The sequence below is a fragment of the Mustela lutreola genome, chromosome 4 (genome assembly GCF_030435805.1).
Source record: "Mustela lutreola isolate mMusLut2 chromosome 4, mMusLut2.pri, whole genome shotgun sequence".
NCBI lineage: Eukaryota > Metazoa > Chordata > Mammalia > Carnivora > Mustelidae > Mustela > Mustela lutreola.
In genome coordinates this window covers 55,508,328-55,531,232 of record NC_081293.1, presented here as the reverse complement: position 1 = coordinate 55,531,232, position 22,905 = coordinate 55,508,328, and the positions used below count along the sequence as shown (strand labels likewise).

The 22,905-nt window shown below is 53.8% G+C and overlaps 1 protein-coding gene across 3 annotated transcripts in view; it reads left to right on the top strand.

Annotated features, from left to right (window-relative positions):
* Positions 1-22,695, top strand: part of ADAMTS14 (ADAM metallopeptidase with thrombospondin type 1 motif 14) — a 72,992-nt gene extending 50,297 nt beyond the window's left edge. For 2 of the 3 annotated variants that reach the window (XM_059170023.1, XM_059170022.1), the window contains exons 12-22: positions 1,256-1,431; positions 3,706-3,839; positions 4,208-4,331; positions 5,308-5,388; positions 11,163-11,326; positions 12,692-12,860; positions 13,331-13,463; positions 15,102-15,309; positions 18,080-18,209; positions 18,338-18,448; positions 20,669-22,695. In XM_059170023.1, the coding sequence (XP_059026006.1) occupies positions 1,256-1,431; positions 3,706-3,839; positions 4,208-4,331; positions 5,308-5,388; positions 11,163-11,326; positions 12,692-12,860; positions 13,331-13,463; positions 15,102-15,309; positions 18,080-18,209; positions 18,338-18,448; positions 20,669-21,162 (1,924 nt within the window). In that variant the 3' untranslated portion in view covers positions 21,163-22,695. The remainder of the gene's footprint in view (positions 1-1,255; positions 1,432-3,705; positions 3,840-4,207; positions 4,332-5,307; positions 5,389-11,162; positions 11,327-12,691; positions 12,861-13,330; positions 13,464-15,101; positions 15,310-18,079; positions 18,210-18,337; positions 18,449-20,668) is intronic. The other variant, XM_059170024.1, reaches the window with a different exon arrangement.
* The last annotated feature ends 210 nt before the right edge of the window (positions 22,696-22,905 follow it).

Sequence of the window (22,905 nt, the reverse complement as noted above, 5' to 3'; positions counted from 1 at the left end):
AGGGGTCCTTCGTACTCTGCTGCTTACCTCCAGGGATGGGAGGCCTGGAGCAGCCTGTTCCCATGTCCGCTGGCTGCGCTCTCCTTTTACAAATATGAGCCCAAACAAACGGCCCTGTAACTTCCACCTGTTGGGGGTGTGAAAGTCCGGGTTGTCAGAGCAGGACCCAGTGGGGCCCACTCTGAGTAAACCACCTTCCTGTGAAGACGGACGGTTATCCCCTGGATCAAAGCTGCCATCTAGCGAACTCCCCTGTAATCGTAACTCTTTCTATTGTCTGAGGCTTAAGTGACAGAACATGGGTGTCTCAGCACTGTGCCCAGCCCAGATGAAGCGCTAACAAACGGCAGCTGGGATGCTGAGCACTTCCATGCACATAGCCGTGTGATGCCCCCAGCTCTGTGAGCACTGTACCAGGAGCCTATGCTTGGAGGCTTTGCATCGATTAATCCTACCCAATCTTCTTCATGTAACAGAGAAGAGAACACAGATCGCTTTAAATACCTTTTCTTATTTATTCTCCACAGACACACCAGGAGGTGGGCAAGAGAAGCTGTACCCCAGCCCCACCTTTAAAGAGGGTATTAAGGAGGCACATGTTGTGATGAGCACTGGGTGTTGTATGTCATTAATGAATCATTGAACATGACACCAAAAACCAATGATGTACTTATACAGTGGCTAACCGAACGTCATAAAAAATAAAGAAAAAGAAAAAAAAGAGGAAATCGTGGCGCAGCAAGGCTGGGTGACCCGGCCGAGATTTGCATGGGTGGAACTGGGGGTTCGATCGAGCCGCAGCCTTCTGGTTCCAGACCCATGTCTCTCTCTACCGCTCCTTAGTTTATCATGAGGTGAAGCGAAAGCGGGTGGGAGCTGGAATTGTGGAGGCATGCTTTGAGTGCCGACTGTGTACCAGGCCCTGTGCAATGATTGAAAGATGAGTACAAAGATGAGTACGACTGGTTTGTTTCCCAGCCAGTTGGCAAGTCAGTTTTTCCCTGTCCCCGCCCCGTTTCTCAGCTCACCATGCCCCACCCCCCAACAGTGGAACAGGGGCACGTGCTCTAGCGATGAGGCAAAGGGAATCTGGGAGGGCTGTGAGCCCAGCAGCCCCCACCGTGGGGGTTCCTCTCTAGTTGCTAAGTTACCAGTGTTCCTCTCAAAGCCTGAGCAGCCAGCGGTGGCCATGTGGGAAGCCTAGCCCTCCCCAGCCTTCCAGCAAGGTCACCCGGTCCTTCCGTGCCCTCTGCAGCCCAGCCTATGGAGGCCGCCTGTGTCCAGGGCCCGAGTTCCAGTACCAGATATGCAACAGCGAGGAGTGCCCTGGGCCCTATGAGGACTTCCGGGCCCAGCAGTGTGCCAGGCGCAACTCCTACTACATCCACCAGAACGCCAAGCACAGCTGGCTCCCCTACGAGCCTGAGGATGGTGAGTGAGCCTCTCCCCAACCCCCTCGTGTCTGCTGGGTCCCTGTCTTCCTGGAGGCGGGGGCCTCCCATGCCTGGGGCTGCCAGTGGAGGTGGAGGGACAGTTGGGGCACCATAAGGGACATGCAATAGGCAGGCCCTTGTGCTGTGTGCCTTGGGGCCAGCAGTCCTCATTAAAGCCATCCCTGATTTGTGCATTTATGCTGACTGTCCTCTGGCAGGGAAAACCCCCCGAACCATGGACCCTTCCCCCCGAGGTGCCATTGAGGCCGGCAGTAGTGTTGGCTGTTGGGTTGGTGCCCCTGATATGGGTCCGTATGTGTACAAGAAGGCACTCTACGGGTGCAGGTGCCCTGGCTTTGTGTGACCACCGTCCCTAGAGGCTCTGCCCTAGTACCTACTGTGTTTCTAGGTTCTACTGACCTTGCTACTGTTCGAGCAGTTAGTGAAGAGGATTTGAAAGGCAGGCGGATCCTGATACTGACTCCCTCCTGGCTGCTCTGGGATAGACACAGGCCCCAGGACTCATGCAGAGGAGTTGAATTTTGGGACCAAGTGCCAGGGCCAGGACCTTTCCATTGATGGCTCTCCTAGAGGCAGAGAGATGCCAGTGAAGGGCTGCGGTTCGAGGTATCTTAGAGCCTTCATGGGCCTCTGTGTCCTCTCGGTCTGCCAGCCTCTCCATGGTCCTAGATAGACAACCCCTGCCATGCAGCTCTCGGCCTCAGATGGCACCTACTAGAATGGCCTTTCCTCTCCTGAGCCCCAGGCCACCTCTTTGTAGCCCTGGTTCCAAAGGAGTAATTACAAGACCCTTGATAGTTCAGCTCATAGTTAGAATGACAGTCTTCATGCTGGAAGGGAACTCAGAGGCCTGTCTATTGCACACCAGGGCACAGATTTCTCTGGAACATGATGATAGAGAGTATTTTCCCTCTGCTTTGAATTCTTCCCACTCTAGGGAGTTTGCCAGTCCTTTGACACTGTCGGTGGGCTTTCATGGCTGCTGGCCTGGGTCGCACTGGTCAGGGTCCCTAACCCTTCAGGAAGGTTAGGGTCTCCTATGCCTCTCCCCCTGGCTCAGATCCCACCAGGAATCTGGCTCTTGTGCATGAAATCTGAAGTGTTATTGGAAGCTATGGTTCTGGATTGAGCCCTGTGTACTGGGGCAAGATGTATCCTGGGAGTTCAGGGACCAGGAGGAGGGAGCCAGATGGTTCCTTAAAGATTGAGCTGAGGGGCTGGCTTGCTTTGAAAGCCTTGCAGATCCATTCAGATCCAAACAAGCTTCCTTCGAGGCCCCTGGGGCAGCCGGACTTTGGGTTTTCCCAGGACTTTTCACAAATTCCAGAAAGTTAGTTAAGCCCCAGCCTCCCTTTTTCTAAGAAACCAAGCAAATGTTTATATGTTCTCTGGAACCTTCTTTTAAGGACATCAATGGCCCAGAGAGAGAAGAGAACAACCAGTTGTTAGTATTAGAAAGGACCTCCTTTCCTCTCTCACTGCAGCTTCATTTGGCAAATGCAAACCCAGATCACTGTTCTGCCTTACTTTCACACAACCTCCCAATGTTGACAAACATGTTAAGATACACCATCATACATGCGGCTTGGGAAGTGTAGGGAGAGGTCAGTTTGGGACTCAAGCCAGACTGCTTAGGTTAGAGTCCTGGCTCTTCTACTTAGCATGTGGCTGTGTGGCCTTGAGCAAATTTCTTAGCCTCTCTGGTCCTTGGTTTCCTCCTCTGTAATGCTAGAACTTTCTTCCTTGGGGTATTGAAAAACTTAAATGAGCTCATTCACAAATGACATTTGCATCTTAATATCCAGAGTGTGTAGAAGTACCTGGCTGGCTTGGTCAGTAGAGCACATGACTCTTGATCTCAGGATTGTGAGTTCAATCCCCACCTTGGGCATGGAGCCTACTTACAAAGAAAAAAAAAAAAAAACAGAAAATAGTGTGTGGAGGTTTTGGAAGCATCTGGCATATAGTAAGCATTCACTAAGTATTGGTTTATTATTATTACTATTATTTTATCACTTGATTTTCTTTAACGTCCTGTGTGGCATTTTACTGATCAGGGGTAAGAGAGGTCTGATAATTTGCCCAGGGTCACTACGCAGGGATTTTAAGTCCCAGCTCCACCCACAGGGCTCCCCCCAGCGCCTCGGAGCTGGCTAGGGAGCTTCATGCTTGGGACAGGTGCTGGCGTCCTCCTGGGCCAGCCTACTTTCTCTGAGCATGACTGGGAACTCGGCATGGTCTCTGTCCACAGATGCCCAGAAGTGTGAGCTGATCTGCCGGTCAGAAGACACAGGGGATGTGGTCTTCATGAACCAGGTGGTCCACGATGGGACACGCTGCAGCTACCGGGACCCATATAGCGTCTGTGCCCGTGGCGAGTGTGTGGTAGGTGTCCTGCTCTGGGCCCCCCACCTTCTGGCTTCCCTGGGGAGACTGGAGGGCTGCACTACCTGCCCCTCTTCCTGCTCCCTGGGGAGACCAGCCTCTCCTTGCCTGCCCCACCCATGACACACTTGGTCCTTAGCATAATCCCGGATGCTGAAAAGGGATTATGTCCCCAGCCCCATTCAAGGGAATAAGATCTGTGCCTGTCACATGGCAAGTTTGTGGCAGAGACCTGTCCAGGAGTGCCTCTGGGTCCCTGGTCAACTTGTGGGGCCTCGGGACTGGGGAGGGAGTCAGGGGCTGCTAGCATGGGGACGGTAGCAGGGGGAATGGGAACCTTCCCCTGCTGACCCATCCTCTGGCCTCAGCCTGTCGGCTGTGACAAGGAGGTGGGATCCATGAAGGCAGATGACAAGTGTGGGGTCTGTGGCGGCGACAACTCTCACTGCAGGACTGTGAAGGGGACACTGGGCAAGGCCTCCAAGCAGGCAGGTGAGCAGCCTGGGGCTGGGGAGATGACCAGGAGTGGCTGGGGTTCTGGCCTGGCCATGTGGGCCCTCCTTCCTCTGCTCGGGGAAGGGCAGTTCAGGCTCGGGGGTGGGGGGGGTGGAGTGGGGGAGGCACCTGGAGCCTGCCTCGGGCTTCCCAAGCTGCCCCCGGCTGCTGAGCTCGGAGCTACACCTGGGTGCCCCCTCTTCCAGGGCATGCTGCCTGCATTTAGGCCCAGGAGCTCAGAAGCATTTTTCTGCATCTAGTGTGGGATGATAGGAGCTCAGCCATCTCTTTGACCCCAGGACTGCTGGGGGGAGTGAGAGCTCAGACAGGTCTGAAGAGGTAGCCCAGATGGGACTGGAATGCTTTTTCTCTTCCTCCCTCCCTTTTTTGGTAACCTTGTGGTACCTCCTGCTTTGAACTCCTGGTACCTTGAGTTCCTTGACTTCCCTCCCCATCTTCAGTCTGGCCACACGTGGCTGATGAAGAGGGCCAGGTATTAGTCCTTTACACTTGAGGATGAATTAGTTCCATCTCCCCTTTGAGAGTGTCACAGCTTTGCCTCTCCTCTCCTTGTGGGGGCAAGAGTGACAGCTTCGTGAGAGGTTTGTTTCCAGGGCTGGGATTGGGAGCAGAGAAGCTGCGCTGGATCTTCATCTAAATCCCTTAAGGTGTGAGAAGAAAGGGGGAGGGACATCAGGAGAGAAAAGGAGGCTCAGGAAAGTGAGGAATAATAATACCTAACACGCGTGCGTGCTTACCCACACATCAACCCCACACACGCCGCCCTTGGACTTGATAAAGCATTTAAGCAATGGGATCTCATTTGACCCTCTCAGCACCTTGTGGACAAGGGCCCATTGCTCTTTTACAGATGAAGAAACAGGTTCTTGGGTACTTGCTAGGGGTGGGGGGCAGACTACTGGGCAGAGAGGCCACCAGTTCGAGATGCCCACGGATCCCTTCTCTGTGGCAGGAGCTCTCAAACTGGTACAGATCCCAGCGGGTGCCCGGCACATCCAGATTGAGGAGCTGGAGAAGGTCCCCCACCACATTGGTGAGTGCCGGGGAGCTGGGAGAGGGGCCGTCAGGCCCTGGGGTCTGAGCTGTGGAGAAGCTGGGAGGGCAGAGGAAAGCATTCTAAAACAGGGGAGATTTCACAAATTTGAATGATGGCAGGGAACCCTTAATTTTATTTTTTTAACTTATGTTGAATAGACAACCTGTTCCATGATTCAAATTTCAGAAGGTGTGAGAGGGCATCCCCTGCCCTCCCGGAGCAGTTTGTTTTTCCCCAGGGGGAAGCCACTGTTAATTAACTGTACACCTCTTTCGAAGGAAAACCATTTTTGTACAATGTATCAGTCTCCTTTTACTGTGTAACATACACCCAGACTTTGTGGTTTCAAACAAGTGTTTATATTAGCTTATGGTTCTGTGGACCTTCAGTCTGAGCTGGGCTCCTCTCATGTTACTTCTGCTTCTCTGTCTGGACTCCCCCATACAAAGGCAGCATCAGATCAGCCCATTAGATACTGGTTGGTATTGGCAGTTAACCAGTATGAGGGGCTGACAGGGCCATGTCCCCAGCTGGTTAGCCTGAGATTATTCACATGGTGTCTGTCACATGGTTCTCAGTGGGGGCAAGAGCAAGCAAGTACTTGCCAGGTCTCTGCTTATGTCATGCTTGGTAATATCGTGTTGGCCCAGGCAGTCTCATGGCCAAGACTACCTCGGACTCAGGGGGTAGCAACAGACAATCTCTTGGTGGGAAGTATGGTAGAGTCATAGTGCAAGGAGGTGTGCACGCTGGCACAGGAGGAATTTGTAGCCGTTTTTACAGTCTGCCACATGGACCCTTAAATTATTCTTTGTTAAAAAAATATTTTATTTCTTTATTTGACAGATATCACAAGTAGGCAGAGAAGCAGGCAGAGAGAGAGGAGGAAGCAGGCTCCCTGCTGAGCAGAGAGCCCGATGTGGGGCTTGATCCCAGGACCCTGGGATCATGACCTGAGCTGAAGGCAGAGGCTTTAACCCCCTGAGCCACCCAGGTGCCCCAATTATTCTTATTATAATGACACTTAAACACAATCACTAAATCACTCCTTATAGTATTTATACAACTACAGAGCCAAGAGAGATAAATCAACAAAGTTCAAATTGAGAACATTAATTTAACGGGAGAGATTTTTGTGTTCATTTGTTCGCTGTGTTCCGTTTGTGCTGAAACCAAGTTGGTGGCCAAACAAATGGATGTGTCCAGAACAGGCAAATCCAGAGAGACAGGAGGGCAGACTTGTGGTACCCAGGGGCCAGTGGTGGGGGGCACAGGAGGGTCTGCAAATGGGGATGATGACGTGTCTTCAGGAATCGGATAGTGGTCCAATAGTCCCTGAATTCCACACTTTATTTATTTATTTATTTAAAGATTATTTATTTATTTATTTGTCATAGAGAGAGAAGCGAGAGCAAGCACAAGCAGACAGAGTGGCAGGCAGAGGCAGAGGGAGAAGCAGGCTCCCTGCCAAGCAAGGAGCCCGATGTGGGACTCGATCCCAGGATGCTGGGATCATGACCTGAGCCGAAGGCAGCTGCTTAACCAACTGAGCCACCCAGGCGTCCCTGAATTCCACACTTTAAAAGGCCAAGTGTGTTGTAGGTGAATTAATATCAATTTAAACCACACAAGCATGGTTTGGAGCAGGGTCTCAATGAGCAAGCAGAGAAGGCTGCCGCCCCCACACTGGGTAGTGGCTGGGCTCTCCCACACTTCTCTGTGTTCAGACCCCTCACAGAGGGCATGCACGCCATGATGACGCTGGGCCTCAGCATATCCCAGAGGCCCCTCTTACCTCTTATGCCCACCTGGTCACACTGCTTGTCACCAGCTCTTCCTAAACATGAAAGCAAAACATAACGTCTCTGGGCAGGCTCATCTATTACAGAAATGCTGATACTCCTATTTTTAGGTTATCACCAAAATAATAGAAAATGTTTTAAAGCATCCTAAGGAAATTTCACCCCTCGGAGAATACACCTGCATTCACACATCTGTAATAGAGCCAGGCTGCTCTGGAAGGCACCTGAAAGGGCGCAGTGCAAATAGGCAAGAGGCACAAGGGGAAATCGAGGCCCACAGTGGCTCGTGGGCCCTCTGTGTTCCCCGACTCACCCACGCAGTGAGCCAGTCTGGGCTGTCTGCCAGCCCAGTGCCCTTGCCTACCACGCCACTCTGCACTGGGAGTGAGAGTCTGGAGGGCTTGGCTTGGCTTGGCCAACTCCCTGCCCACCTGTCTGTCCAACTCTGGGGTATTTTGCGAGAACAGGGGCCAGGAGGGGGGAAGGGGGCAAGGAGGGAAGGCTCATTTACTCCGAAGAAGGTGGACCTTGCAGACACTCCTCCTATCCCACCCCTCAGATGAGTCCATAATACCAGCAGCCCCTTGGGCCTCCTTGGCCTGCCTCTTCTGCCCGGCCACCCCCCACCCCCCACCCCCCACTGCTGCGCTGGCCCCCACCCCCTCCTGCAGAAGTCTACTCCTCCCTCCTCCAGAGGTGAGGAGTGCTCTATGAGGGAGGCTGCTCACAGAGTCCTGTAGGGGTCCAGACAGAAGCTTCTAGAACCCAGGGCAGGTTCAGCTTGGGCTGGCTTGCCTATGTGTTTACTGGGTGAGTTCCCTGGAGGTCTGGAGCTCCACAGGAGCTGGGCAGGGAGGGGAGTGGAACTGAGACCCAACGTTGCCACACACATCGTGTGATCACACACGGGTGAGGTCCACGTGCCCCCAGTGAACATGTGCAAGGTGTGTATGCAGGAGTGAGTGAGTGTGTGCGTGTGTGCCTGCCTGTTGGGGCACGCGCTCTCTGGAGAAGTCTGGGTCAGGTGGCAGTGTTGGCAGTGAAGGCCAAGGTCTTGCCCAAACTTGTTAGACTCTCCGAGAATCTGGGGACATGGACTCTTTGAAAGGAAACGAGGGGAGGAGAAGCCTGCAGTTACTGTCTCCCCTGTGCTCGCCTCGAGCTGGGACTTTTCCTCTGGCACCGCCCATCACCCTCGTGATGATCATGGAGGCTCCTCTCAAGCCGTGAAAGGCCTTGATGGCATCTTTCAGGAGGAGACTGTCTTCTTTTACACTGAAAAATCTCTTGTTGGGCTTAGCTACCTTCATGAGTGATCTCAGCCGCGTCTTCTGGATAACTCGCTGCAGCTTCTCCATCAGCACTCGCTGCCTTACCTTCTGCTTCTTTGTTATGGGGTCCGGCTTCTTAAACCCCAAGAACTAACCTCTCTCAGCTTCCAGCTTTTCTTCTACAGCTTCTTCCCCTCTTTCAGCCTTCACAGAATTGAAGAGCATTAGGGCCTTGCTCTGGGGTAGGCTCTGGCTTAAGGAAATGTCGTGGCTGGTTTGATCTATTTGATCTTGCGTTCAGACCACTTTCCCCATATTGGTAATAAGGCTGTTTCCCTTTCTTATCATTTGTGTGTTCACTGGAGAAACACATTCCTTCAAGAACCTTTCCTTTGCCTTCACAACTGGGCTGACTGTTTAGTACAACATGCCTGGCTTTTGGTCTGTTTCAGCTTTGGACTTGCGTTCTGCACCAAGCTTCATCATTTCCAGCTTATTTTTTTTTTTTAAGATTTAAAAAATTGTTATTTATTTGACAGACAGAGATCACAAATAGGCAGAGAGCAGGCAGAGAGAAAGGGGGAAGTAGGCTCCCCGCTGAGCAGAGAGCCTGATGCTGGGCTTGATCCTAGGACCCTGAGATCATGACCCGAGCCGAAGGCAGAGACTTTAACCCACTGAGCCACCCATGCGCCTCCATTTCCAGCTTTTGATGTAAAGTGAGAGTCAGTGACTCCTCCTTTCACTGGAATACTTAGTGGCCATTGAAAGGTTATTTGTTGACCTGATTTACTATTGTCTCAGGGCATAAGCAGGCTCTATCTAGGACAGGGACAGAGACAGGGGACAGGCCCATCCATGGAGTAGTCAGGACATGCATGACATTGATCCGTGAAGTTCCCTGCACTATGTGGGCTCAGTGGTTGGTGCCCCAAAACAATTCCAATAGGAACACCAGGTACCAATGATCACAGATCACCAGAACAAGTATCATACTGAAAATGTCTGAAATATTGCAAGAATTACCAAAATGGGACACAGATGTGAAGTGAGCAACTGCTGTTGGAAAAATGTCACTGATAGACTTGCTTGAGGCCCGGTTGCCACAGAATTTCAGTTTGTAGAAAATGCAGTATCTGAAAAGCACAATGAAGTGAAGGTCAGTCAAATGAGGGACGCCCATGGTCGCTCAGGGTACAGCGTGGGTCAGCGGTCGGGCCAGGACTCACAGGCAAGCGTGGGTGGTAACGTCCCCAAGGAGCCCAGCCCACCGTCCCTGGAATGAGGGGTGTACAGCCTGAGGAGGGGAGTGGCGACTGCCGAGAGGTGTTGGAGCAGACAGGGTGGTGGGAAGATTTGGGGCTGGACCTGGCCCGAGGAGCTGCCCGGCCCCAGCCCCAGGTCTGGCAATTTCTGGGGGCTAAGAGAGATTGGGCAATGAGAAATGAGGGGTATCTCTTTTCCTCCTGCTTGCTAGGGAGGCTGGTGCCCTGGAAAGCTGGGCCACCAGCTCTCTGTGAGTCTGGGACAAGCCCTTGCCCCTCAGGGGCCTCTGACTCTCAATGTGGGCTCATGGTAGCACCAGCCTTGGGACATGTGTGAGGAGTCCACAGGGGCAGGTAGCAGAGTGACAGGGGTGTGGTTAATTCTCTGATCATTGGCTCTCAGGTTGCATAATTATGCAGTATGGTTTTCTTCCTCACCGAGTGGGGACATGCTCAGCCTCTGGAGCCTTTGCTGTCCTACCTGCCTGAGAGGCTTGGGTACCTGGCTGCAGCCCTACCCTGACCTGCTGCTTCCAGGGTGGCCAAGGCTGTGACACCAGGGCCTTTCCCGGGGGGGGGGGGGGTGTCTGCACCTGCATACCTCTCGTCCACCTGCCAGGCACTTTCAGGACCAAATTGCAAGTTACTCACTGACGGGACATTAGAGGGTAGAAATATAGAGATGTTTTTAAAACTCTTCCTCTAGGCCAGGCCCCAAGAACACCAAGATGAAGGTGACAGGCTGTGGGGGGGATGAGACATCTGTAAGGACAACAGTGCCAAGTATCAGGCCCTGTACTGATGATAATAATAACACTTATCATTTATTGAGTGCCAGCAGCATACCACGCATGCCGCCTAGTACTTTACGCATATGAACTCTTTTAACTGTTGCCAGAGCCCCATGGAGCATAGGTGGGAGTGCGGTACCACAGTTATCCTCATGGGGCAACAGCCCTATGAGCAAGGTATAGTTAGGATTCTCATTTTATGGATGGTGAAATTGAGGCAACACAGGGAAACTATGTAACTTCCCCAGATCTGTCTGACTCCAGAGCCTGTATTTTTAGCCTTAGGGTTCTCTGATAGAAGTCTTAGGGGGCGGGGAGGGGGGCAATTTCTTGAGGACGGAGCAATCAAAGAAGACTTCCTGGAGGAGGGGAGAATTATGCTGAGCCTTCCATATGAGTGCAGATTAGGCAGGAGGAAGGGAAGGGAGGACAGGGTGGGGTGCACCAGGGTCCAGAAGCAGGGAAGCTGTCTGCTATCAGTGTGGTGACTCATCTGACTGCGAAGCCTCCGGTGGAAAGGAGTAACGGGTCACAGGGAGCCCCAAGGGGTTCACTAGGAAAGTCTTGGTGCCCCAGAGGAGGACTGGCTAGTGCTCCTGTGAAGGGGAATAGAAATCTGTGTGACCCTCTCCCCATGGCCAGCGGTGAAGAACCAGGTCACAGGCAGCTTCATCCTCAACCCCAAGGGCAAGGAAGCAATGAGCCGGACCTTTACTGCAATGGGCCTGGAGTGGGAGTACGTGGTGGAGGACACCAAGGAGAGCCTCAAGACCAGTGGGCCCCTGCCTGAAGCCATTGCTGTCCTGGTGAGCCCCCACCCTGCACGGTAGCCCCTGTCCACTGCCTTGGTGCCCCAGCCCAGCCTCCCCTAGCTCACTGTCTTCACTATTGAGTCAGCACCGACCTGTTGAAGTCCTCCTGTTGCAGTGTCTTTAAGCAGCCTGGGCAAGGTCAAGGCCAAGGTGCCCTCTGTGCTTAAAGGCAGGCAGGATGGCAAATGATGAAGGAGAAAGAAGTGGTTGTCCTCCTGTCAGAGGGAGTCTCCTTAATGCAGTGTCAGAAATAGGGCCTAGGAATGAGCAGGAGGCCCCTGGGTTGGTTCCCCATGTTGTGCTGGCATCATCTGGTGTCTGCTGGCATTATGGCCTTGCCAACAAGTGACCTGGGGTGCCGTCTCATGCTGCCAGCTTCCTGTGAAGGGGATGAGGTCACTGTCCTTGCTGGGGCCACCTCTGCCCACACCACCTCTTCCTAGACCATAGACCGGGGCTTATAGAGCAGGGACTGTTAATGCAGGGGATTAGACCAGGAGGGGCTTTGTCTGCAGGCCCTTGGCACTGGCTGGTGGCAGGGATACCAGGAACAGGTTTTGTTCCTGGTGTTGCCCTCACTAGTCAGAAGGTCCAAGAGGGAAGGGTCTGAAGCCTATTGGGGTCAGCATATTAATTCAATCTATTTGAATCTGTATTTCTCGTCACCCTAATTTTCTGACTCCCCATACATCTATGGCCAGTGCTTTTCAGCGAGGGTACCAAGACCATTCAGTGGGCAAAGAATAATCTCTTCAAATAAAACAGTGCTGGGACAACAGGATTATCCACATGTAAAAGAATGAAGATGAATCCCTACCTCACCCCATATACACAAAGGAGCTCCAAATAGATCAAATACCCAAGTACAAGAGCTAAAAACCTAGAACTCTTAGAGAAAACAGAGGGCTCAATCCCATGACCTTGGATCATAGTTGTGATACCCAAAGCATGAGCAACAGAAGAAAAATAGGTTAATTGGTCTTCGTGGAAACTGAGAACTTTTGTGCATCAGAAGACACGAGGACAGCCATGAGAAGACAAGCCAGACAGGATGGGAGAAACCATTGGCCATCCTATGTCCGATAAGAGTCTACCTTATAGACCATCCTCTGGAGTCAGGTAGCGTGTGGCTGCCCTGGTGAGGAGGACCAGCTGACAGACACGGTTTCTGCCCTCATTAGAACTTAGGTCTGTGGGAAGCAGGTGTGTAGCCCAAGTCTGCTGCACGGCTGCTGGTGTGAATGGCCTCCCAGGCCAGGCTGGGTGCTGAGCTCACATCCTTCCCTGCCCCCCCCCACCCCATGCTGGCCTTGCCTCTCTGCTCTCTAGTCCTGTGCCACCTCCTCTGTCTCTCCTCAGGTGCTACCCCCCGCCAAGGGGGGTCCCCGCAGCAGCCTGGCCTACAAGTACGTCATCCATGAGGACCTGCTGCCTCTTATCGGGAGCAACAACGTGCTTCTGGAGGAGACGGACACCTACGAGTGGGCGCTCAAGAGCTGGGCCCCTTGCACCAAGTCCTGTGGAGGAGGTACTGGCCCGTCCGGCCGTCTGGTGGCCTCGTCAGGGCAGCCTAGGACTTTTCAGGGGAGGAGCAGGAGTGTCTGGGGGCCAGCGTTGTCTCCACTTGATCTGTCCCTAGCTTGTGCCTCACTGTCTCCTCAAAGATGTCTTGGGTGTGACAACCTGTTTGGGCAGGGCCGCGGGGATGGGGCTGGGATGCTGGATTGGTGGTGAGGCTGGGCCTGCACCCTGCGAGGGCTCCCCAGCTTGGCGGAGGGGCAGTCCTCCAGCCAGGTCCCCTCCTCCCTCACCCAGGGACATGGGAGATGGACGGATCAAGGCTTCTTCAGAAAGCGACTGGGGTGGGAGGGGTGCAAAGGCACAGAGGGAGGGTAGGCTTCGCCCTCCAGGCTCTCCAGATTTTGGCATCCCCGAGGCCCCGGCAGAGCTGTGGGGGCCTGGTGGGACCGGGCCCAAGTCAGCCTGCCCTCCCCACAGGGATCCAGTTTACCAAATATGGCTGCCGGCGCCGGCGTGACCACCACATGGTCCAGCGGCACCTGTGCGACCACAGGAAGAGGCCCAAGCCCATCCGCCGGCGCTGCAACCAGCACCCGTGTGCCCAGCCCACGTGAGTGTCCCAGAGGAGTGACTGCATTTCCAAGGGTGTTGCTGACCCTCCCTTGGCCAGGAGGGGGAGCTGCCAGGCCCACTTCCTCTGGCCCCAGAGTGTGGAGGCCCACCTGTCCCCTGTGGGGCTTCTGGGTTAACTTCCACTCCCGGAAGAAGGATGGTGCTCCCTTTGTTCTGCCCCTTCCAGCGTTCTTTAACAGATGGGGAAACCAAGGCCCACTTTGGAAACATAGCTTTCCCTCAAAGAGGGGTCTGTGAGATGAGGTGGATTTCAGCGCTTATGGGCTCCGGGCCATAGGCCGTAGCCGCAGCCGTGTTCTAGCCCCCACTGGGGTTCCCTGGTCTGAGGACACGGGTTCATTTGAGCACAAGGTCATATTCTTGGGGCTATTTGGAGGGGGATTTGTGGAGAGGAAGAGCTATGACTTGTCAGGGATTCAATGTCTGGCCTTGAGCCTGTCACAGAAGTAGCCCCAGCACCTCCTTAGCCCCCAGGCAGAGAGCCGAGGCCTTTCTCCAGCCTCCTCAGGAATCCTTGGGGGTCTGAGCAGTCTGACTTGGCTTTGCTGACTCACAGCAGCTCTGCTCCCTCAGGCTGAGGGAGCCTCGGGGCTGGGGGAGGGGGAGCTGGTGACTGGCACAGAGCCCACAGTGGCCTCCCTGTGCCAGGCCTGGGCTGGGATACTCTGCTCCCCAGCCATCTGCACATCCCTTTCATGCCATATGCAGACCATTTTTCCGCCAATGTCCATGGCCACAGATCACGTGGTGCTCACTCCACTGTGGTCATGGGCGGGTCACCCCACCTGGCTTCTCATCTGTAAACCGCCAAGTGAAGTTTGGGGCCTTTTTGTTTTTTGTCTTTTAAAGGAAGGGGTTGGCTGAAAGAGCCCTCATTCACTAAAAGATGTCTCAGGAAACACGGAAGTAGGAGTTGGGGGCTGCCTCCCACCCCACTAACCCAACCCTTGTCTGGTCTTTGTCTAACTCAGACAGCAGCGTTGTCTACTTCTCGTGTTCTTGGGGGCTGCTCTGGGCTGGAAGACATTGGAGACCAGCAGCTTAGCCGATCAGCACCAAAATTCCGCAGGTGCTGATGGTGGTAATAATAGTACCTGCATTTATTATGCGCCTGCTGTGTGCACACACTCTGTCAAGTGCTCTAAGTATACAAGTCCTTTTAATTGTCCCAGGAGGCTCAGGGGAAAGGCTTCAATTCTACAAGCTGCCACTCTGTTTTGTGTCCCGCCGTAGCTCAGCACCTAGGACAGTACCTGCCCAGGCGAGACACTCTGCTAGTTACCAGGTGTTGAAGGAATCCTGATGTGAAGATGAGGCAGCTGAGTTCAGAGGCATTAATAGCTTGCCTGCAAACATGCAAGGTGCCAGATTTCAAGAGGAATTATACCCATTTTTCAGATGAGGAAACAGAGGAGAGAGTAAGTGACCTCCATAAGGGCACACAGCCTGGCAGCTGCAGACCCAGGCAGGTGGTTGTCTTGGCTCCCAAGCCTTCTGAAACTCAAACCCACTCTCCAGCTCCTGCCTGCAGTGATTCAAGGGGTGGGCGTGACCCTGCGAGGAAGTGTCCCCCTAGCCCCTCCTCTCCTCCATCTTTTGCCTTGTCTTTCTCCAGGTGGGTGACGGAGGAGTGGGGTGCCTGCAGCCGGAGCTGTGGGAAGCTAGGGGTGCAGACCCGAGGTGTGCAGTGCCTGTTGCCCCTCTCCAACAGTACCCACAAGGCCATGCCAGTCAAGGCCTGCCCTGGGGACCGGCCCGAGGCCCGGCGGCCCTGCTTCCGCGTGCCCTGTCCAGCCCAGTGGCGCATGGGAGCCTGGTCCCAGGTGAGTTGTTCCCAGAGGGCGGGAGGGGCTGGACCAGCAGGTACCTTCTCTGGGGAGTCCTAGAAAAGGTGGCTCTGGGTGAGGCATTGCTAAAAGGTGTGACGCTCCCTGCAGGCAGAGAGTCTTTGACTGCATTTCTTTCCCCTATCTGATCTGATCCCATCTGATCTTTCTCAAAACAAAGTCCAACAGCTCCCAGGTCTGCTGGGCCAGGTTTCTAGGCTAGGCCTTTCTATTCATTCACTCTCCGTTTTCACCTAGATCTGGGTCAGAATTAGGAGGCATGAGCTAATATCCTCGTGATACAGGTGAGCAAACGGAAGCACTTTCTTGCACTCAAGAAATATTTACTGAGTGCCAACAACATGCCAGGCATACTATACTAGGAATGTCTGGAATCCATCGTTGACTAGATGTGATTCTTGGCCTTGTATAGCATCTAGTCCAATAAGAGAGAAGGAAGAGATAAGTAATCCAATAACAAAAGCATTAACAGGTTGCAGCTGGAGCTGTGCAGAAGCAAATGGGGGTGATGTATCTGGGAGGGCTTCCTTGTGGAGGTGACATTTGAGCTGAGACCTGATGGATGAGCCCCAGAAGGACCATGTGGCAGGAACAACCTTGCCATGTTCCAGAAACCAAAAGGACAGTGGGACTGGAGCTGAATGGAAGGGATGGGGCCTACAGGATGATGGAGAGGCAGGCAGGGGTCAGTGCTATGGGGTCTTTGTGAGGAGTTAGAATGTATCCTAAGGCAGTGAGAAACTCTTGAGGGGTTTTCATGTGGGCATTCCAAGCTCTGGTTCCAGGTATAAAAGATCACCTAGCAGCTCTGAAGAAAGTTCGATGTTGGAAGGACAGAGTAGGAAAGGAGAGACCTTAAGAAGGAGTATTCAGTCTAAGTTCTCTTGGCTAAGCCCTCAAAGTGGCCATGGGGAAATTTTCTGCCTTGAGTTTTCTCTTAAAAGTTCATCTGATGCAAACCTTGAACGTGTTATGCTAAGGGAACCAGCCAGACATGAAGTGACAAATGCTGTGTGATTCCACTTACCCACATTCATAGAGAAGCGGAGTAGGAGGGTGGGTGCCCGGGGCTAGGGGAGGGGTCGGGGGAGTTTGTGTTTAGAGGGGACAGGGTCTCAGTTTAGGAGGAAGGAGAAAGTTCTGGGCGTGGTGGTAGAGATGGTCATACTACAATGAGAATGCCCTTGTCGCCACTGAACTGGACACTTACTAAGGGTTAAAATAGTAAATGGGATGGTTATCTATGTTTTGCCGTAATTTTTAAGACCTCATTTGGTCATGAGGATAAGCACAACAGTGCTTATTGTAATCGCGGAATTTCAGGCAATACTCTAACTGCCCATCTGTAGGGGATTGGACCCCCAAATCAGGGTCTGATCATACAGTAAAATAGCCCAGACAGAGAAAAATAAATAAGCTTGAACTGTACTTACGCGAGATAGGTAAACCTCAGAACAGGCGTGAGAGGAAAGCGCAGGAGTACGGAGAACGATCACTTCCAATGGAACGAAGTGCATCTAAAGTTTAAGAAGGCGCCACACAGTATTTGAAAATGTGCCCGAATGCTGATTTATGAAAGCTGCTGTTGGTATTTGAACAGGCTCTCAGGACCGACTTTCCAATACTTTAACATATGCTGGAAACATTACATAATAAAGGGTATTTTTAAATAATCCCAAATCCCTGCACGACTTATGCAGACTTTAGTTTCTTCTCCCTAACCTACAGCTTTATTTGTTTTAACAAATAAACAGACAGCTGTTCTACAGAAGACGCTTTGGAGAAAACTGACAGCAGGGGGACGGCGGGTTGGGGAGGGGGCAGGGAGAGTGGAAGTTCATTGCCCTGGTAAGATTGACCCCTCAAGGGCTACTGTCATTCTGCATCCTGGGGGGTGGGAATGCGATATGTCATCCCACAGTCTGTGTGGCACTCTGTGCTCGTGTTTCCCTCGGCCCCAGCAGGAGAAGTACGTGTCTGTAAGGTCTTCCCCATCCCACTAGGAGAGGCAGGGAGCAGTGCTGACCAAGCCATGTGACCCGGTCATCCCGGGTGGCCTTGCTCTTTGGGAGCCGCCGCCACCAGCCTCCATCTCTCAGAGGAGATGAGGCCCGGGAACTGAGGTGCACAGTGGCCCTTGGAGACTGTGCTCTTGTGCCTTGCCCTCTCTGGGAAGAAGACACTTCCGAGCCTGCCTCTGCTGGCTGAGTTTTGGTACACGGGGTCACAGAGCCTTTGAATGTCAGAGCTAGAGGGGTCTGGGGCGCCCGTGTCACCCAGCTCACTCAGCCAAGCAAGTGTTGCAACCCGGGTCTCTCCATCCTGTTACTAAGATACCATCGAGCGAGTGGACCTGCCCCAGGTCCCTCAGGCTGGTGGATTGCAACAAGGGGGTTGGCCAGAATGATACCCAAAGTATTTCAGGCCCCGGGAGCACAGACTAAACATGGTGGGACCAGGCAGAAAGGCTGGAATGGGGTCCCCGAGGTCCCCTGCTGAGCTGCTTAGGTGACACAAAGGGTCCGGGAGCTCCGAGTGGAAGAGTACTGACGTGAGCGTTCTGTCCTGGGGAAGTTCTTCACTGCCATCTTCCCATGTCCCTTGGGCCACATAAAAACTCAGTGCCTTTGCACCTTTCTGTCCTGGGCATTGGCTGGACTCTGGAGCTCACCACCCCCTCCCTCTTGTCTCTCCACCTGTCCCCCTGTCCCCGGCTGCTGGGGCCTGGCCTGCCTTCCCGGCCCAGTGCTCTGCCACCTGTGGAGAGGGCATCCAGCAGCGGCAGGTGGTGTGTCGGACTAACGCCAACAGTCTCGGGCAGTGTGAGGGGGACAAGCCGGACACCGTTCAGGTCTGCAGCCTGCCTGCCTGTGCAGGTGAGCTGGATAGGATGGGGGGGGGGAGACAGGCCAGGCTCCCCCAGCTGAGGCCTGAAACCCAGCCCGGCTGGCATCCAGGCCCCCTCGAAATCCCAAACCCTAGAGCTGCTTCTCCCCGCTCCCAGGAAATCTCCAGAACTCTACAGTGAGCACTGACATCCAGGAACCTGTGACCCCAGAAGAAGAGTGGGTGCCACAGTCTGGGCCCCTATATCCCATTAACAAGATATCATCAAGTAAGTGTATCTCGGAACTTCACTTCCTCCCCAGACCTTCCTGTGGTTGTAATGTCCCGAGCACGGACTGTGGGTGGGGGGTGGACACCCCCATCTTCCAGTCCACGTGACCTTAGCCTCCTGGAGCCTCTGATTCCTCAGCTGTGAGCTGCGGGTCTTGCCCATGCTGGTCCACAGACCCTTACCTGCACTGCCAAAATGTTGAGAGCTGCAAAGTGTTTCCCTAAATTTGGTGCAAACTCACCAGGCTAGAATCTGGCCTGATGCAAGAGATCACTATTCTTTTGCTATAGAAACATTGCTGTAGTTACAAGGGGATGTCCCACTCCCCACTCGGGATTGTTCTGTAACATGAAGAATACTTCTCAAACTTCAGAAGTTCTGAATTATGAATCCAACTGGTTTCAAGATTTTGGATAAGCAGTTATAGATCTGAGCTGTCTTCATAGGGCTGTTGAGAGAATTAAGTGAGGCAGTCATGCACTCCTGCCTAGCTGTCAGCTAACATCAGAAATAGTAATAATAGTGCTTTCTCTCTGCCTCATGATCAGGAGCTCATTAGTCCACCATCCCATCTTTCCATCCATCCATCCATCCACCCACATATCTGCCCATCTACCCATCCATCCATCATCCATCCATCATCCATCGACCCATCGATCCATCCACCAATCCACCAATTAATATTGACTGGACACCTGCCAAGAACCAGGGCCTATGTTCTAAGCTTCCTTCCTAGAATTTTTTCCTTCACTTTTAGTTCCTCACCTTCTCAAGGACTGATAAGGGTCTGATAAGACAAGTAGCAGAAAAATAGACCTTAATTTCTAGTGGAGGACCAGTTGATGGTGTGACCCTATGCAAATCCCTAAACCTCTTTGAACTCAATGGTCTCATTTGTAAAAAAAAAAAAAAAAAAAAAAAAAGGAAGGAAAGAAAGAAAGTGGGGGACTCACTAGATGTGCTCAGAGTATCTTCTAGCTCCCTCTTTACTGCTGTTCCGCACCCCCTTCCAGGCTGCTCAAGCTGGAGGGGGGTGCGCAGTACATTTGGGCTCCGGATTCTGGTCCTGGAATTCTGGCGCCACCTAGAGGCCACTGCCTTTCCATTTTTTTCCCCCCAATCTATCATGTTCCCCAAAACCAGCCCCCAGCCTCTTCCCCATCCCACCCCTGCAGCCTCCCCTCCATGCCCTGGGGCAAAAATTAGTAGAAAGCAGAGTTCCTGCCTTCACATGGTCTGGAGAGACCTACCTGGAATTATCACAGAAACACAAAAACATTTTTAGATGCTATTTGAACTGAAGCAAATGAAACTAGTGTAGAGGGCAGCCCTGTGTGTCAGGAACTTCATAAATGGTATTTGTCTTCATGAAGTTATTATTCACTGGCAGAGTCTAGCATTATTCCATTTTATAGGAGAAAAAACAGGGTTGGGGAGTTTAAATGCCTTGCTCAAGGGCTCATGCTTTTTAAGCAGCAGAGCCTCAGTTGGATCCCAGATCTGCTTCATTCTGGATTTATTGGTGGAGGTCTTCAGATGCCTGTTGACGGTACCAGGATGTTTCATCTGTGTGTCCCACATGTGGGTTTGCCGGGCATCTGCCTGGCCCTGGCCTGAGGGGATCAATTCCTTTGGGTTGATAGAGAGGGGCAGAGGGTTCCCACTTCTTCGAGAGCAGAGTTCCCAAGCTTTGCTGCAGGTCACAGCCCCGCCAGTGCCCAGGCTACACTGACCATCTGGTCTCCCTGGGCATGGCTCTTTGTCAAGCCCCCTCCCCCACTGCGGGGGTTCCACTTCTCAACCAAGTCTGATGACAGGTGATGTAGGGTTGTGATTCTCAGGTTTCTCCTTGCCTTGGAATCACCTCAAAGGTTTTGTTGAAATCCTGAGCTGGGCTCCATCCCCCGAATTTCTGATTCGGTCCTGCTGGATGGGGCCTGAGAATCAGCATTTCCAGCAAGCTTCCAGGTGATATTGATGGTTGGTGTGTGGGGACCCTCCTTGGAGAACTGCTGCTCTAGGGAGTTTTAATTCCTCTTCCATAGAATAAAGGCTCTTACTCTGGCCAGTGTCTCCCTCAGGCAGCACTGTGGCACGCTCCGGGAAAGAGCTTTAGAGTGGGTCCAGCGAGGGCAGGAGATGGAGGGCCTGCTGTTGCTGGGTGGAGTCGGGGGTGGAGGCCTCCTCCCGGCATCAGTCCTTGTGCTGTATGTGCAGCAGAGCCGTGCACGGGGGACCGGTCCATCTTCTGCCGGATGGAAGTTCTCGATCGCTACTGCTCCATCCCTGGCTACCACCGGCTCTGCTGTGAGTCCTGTACCAAAAGGGCCCTGGGCCCCGACGCCAGCCTGGACCCACACCTGACCTCACCACCACCCTTCTCCACCCCCGGGAGCCCTCTGCCAGGATCCGAGGCCCCTCCAGATGCTGTGGAGCCCACCGTGTGGCCGACAGAAGCAGATGACCATCAGCATGGCCAGCCCACACAGCTCCCAAGGCCTCTGGGCACCAGCTCCCCAGTGACCCAGCACCACTCTCCTCCCCAGAATCTGAGCCCTCGGGTGTCCTGGGGCACTTCCCCCAGTGCCCCCCGGGGACTGCCTTGGGGCTGGACCAGGGCACCTGTACCCATCTCCGAGGATAAAGGACAGCTCAGGGAAGCCCCGAAGCCCCCAGGCACCGGCCTCCCGACCACGTCCCTGGTCACATGAACCTCCCCTTGCCTCTCCCACCGGTCAAGTTTACAGTGTGTGCTGCCTCAGAGAGGGCCGGGCTCGGAGGACACACAGCGGGACAGGGCAAACACAGACTGCCTTTTAAATTATTTGCCTTCTTGTTGTTCTAGTTTAGGGTTATGGCACTTCACCCCATGATGTGGGTGTGCGAGGACGAAAAAGATCAGGGAAAGCCCCTAACTGGAGACCTGGGGGCGACACAGCCAAATTTCTCAGGGGCTCCTGTCTGTCTCCTGGCGGGACTGAGGGTCGTCTAGCCCCTCTTCCTCACGGCCACACTTTGGGCCCCATGCTGGATCCTCCAGCTGCCTGCCTTTGCCAGCACGTGTGGGGACCACACCTAGTCTGTCCGGGCCCCCTGCCCAGAGAGGCAAAGTGGGGCAGGGAAGGTGAGGAGGAGAGTTCTCAGGGTAGTCCATGGGGAAAGGGGCGCGGGTGCGTGTGGTCAGGAGGCTCTGGCTGCAGGGCTTGGGGGAGGATCGGTGGGGAGGCAAGTTCATCTCAGGCCCGGCTCTTCTTAGCAAGAGCTCCACATAGCTCCTCCTGCCAAGGCCAGGAGCAGAGTCCAGCTCACCTCTGCCAGCTGGAAGGCAGAGTTGGCCACTCTGCCCTTGCCGAGGAGGGCATTTCCTGTTCCTTCTGGTGCTTCCCAACTTCACTCAGCCCAGCCCAGAGAAGGAGGCTCTCAACTCTCTGAAATGTGTGTCCCCCCTCATCCAGGGCCAGCTGGTGCTAGTCTGCTCGCTGAAGCAGGAGTGTCAACCTTGGCCGTCACGCTGGGGCATGAAGGGATGCAGACCTGGAAGGTCACTTTGTGGGACACAGAAACAGGAGTTCTCAGGTCGTGCCCCATTAAGCCTTGGTCTCCGCCAAAGACCGCTCCTCCTGGAGTCGGGGGTCTTCTCCCGCATGGCTCGAGCTGGGCCAGAGGTTAGTGGTGCTAGGGCAAGGGGGTGTGGTCATGTCCCCAGGCTGGGGACCAGAGTCCCCCTCCAACAGGCCCAGGGACCCCAAGCAGGATATGAGCCTTGCTCCATGCTGGAGTGGGGAGTGAGCAGGGCTGTGGGACCTCAGCTGCCCTCCATGTTACCTCCAAAGACAGGTAACTTCTCTAGACCTCTCAGGAAGCCTCCTGGGTTCCCAGGAATTCTCCCAAGGGTCCTTACTCTCAGTCATGCAAAGGTCTCCCGGACTCTGCAACAGGTACTAGAGGCACTTACCAGGCTTCCTTCCTAGGGGCGGGGGTATGGGGGCTGTTCTGAGCAGGCTGGAGGACTAGGAGCAGTGGGTCCCTGTCTGCAACCCCTGGAGAATAGCGGCCCTGGAGGGGGCCCCCTTGTGCCCTCTCCCCCCCGCTGCTGCCCCTCCCTGGGATGCTGGGACGCACACTGAGTCATTCCTGTGAGCCCCAGCCTGCCCACGTTAGGACACACGTTCTTGTACCTCTGAGATCCAGATATCTACATTTTTATGTATTTATTAACACTGTCCTTGGTGTTTTGTTTTGGACCCCAAAGTGTCGTGTTGTGTATTTCTTGTTCTCTCTGTTCTAGAGGAAAAGGTCTGTGAAGCAACTTTCTTACGTGCTCTGCTGGGCAAGCTAAGTAGGGGGAGGGGATGGAGTGGGGGCGGGCAGGGCTGTAGACCCTTAGTCCCCCGCCTTGGCCTTACTCATTCTGGGGTACCTCTGAGTACCAGCTCGGCGTGGAGACGCAAGGA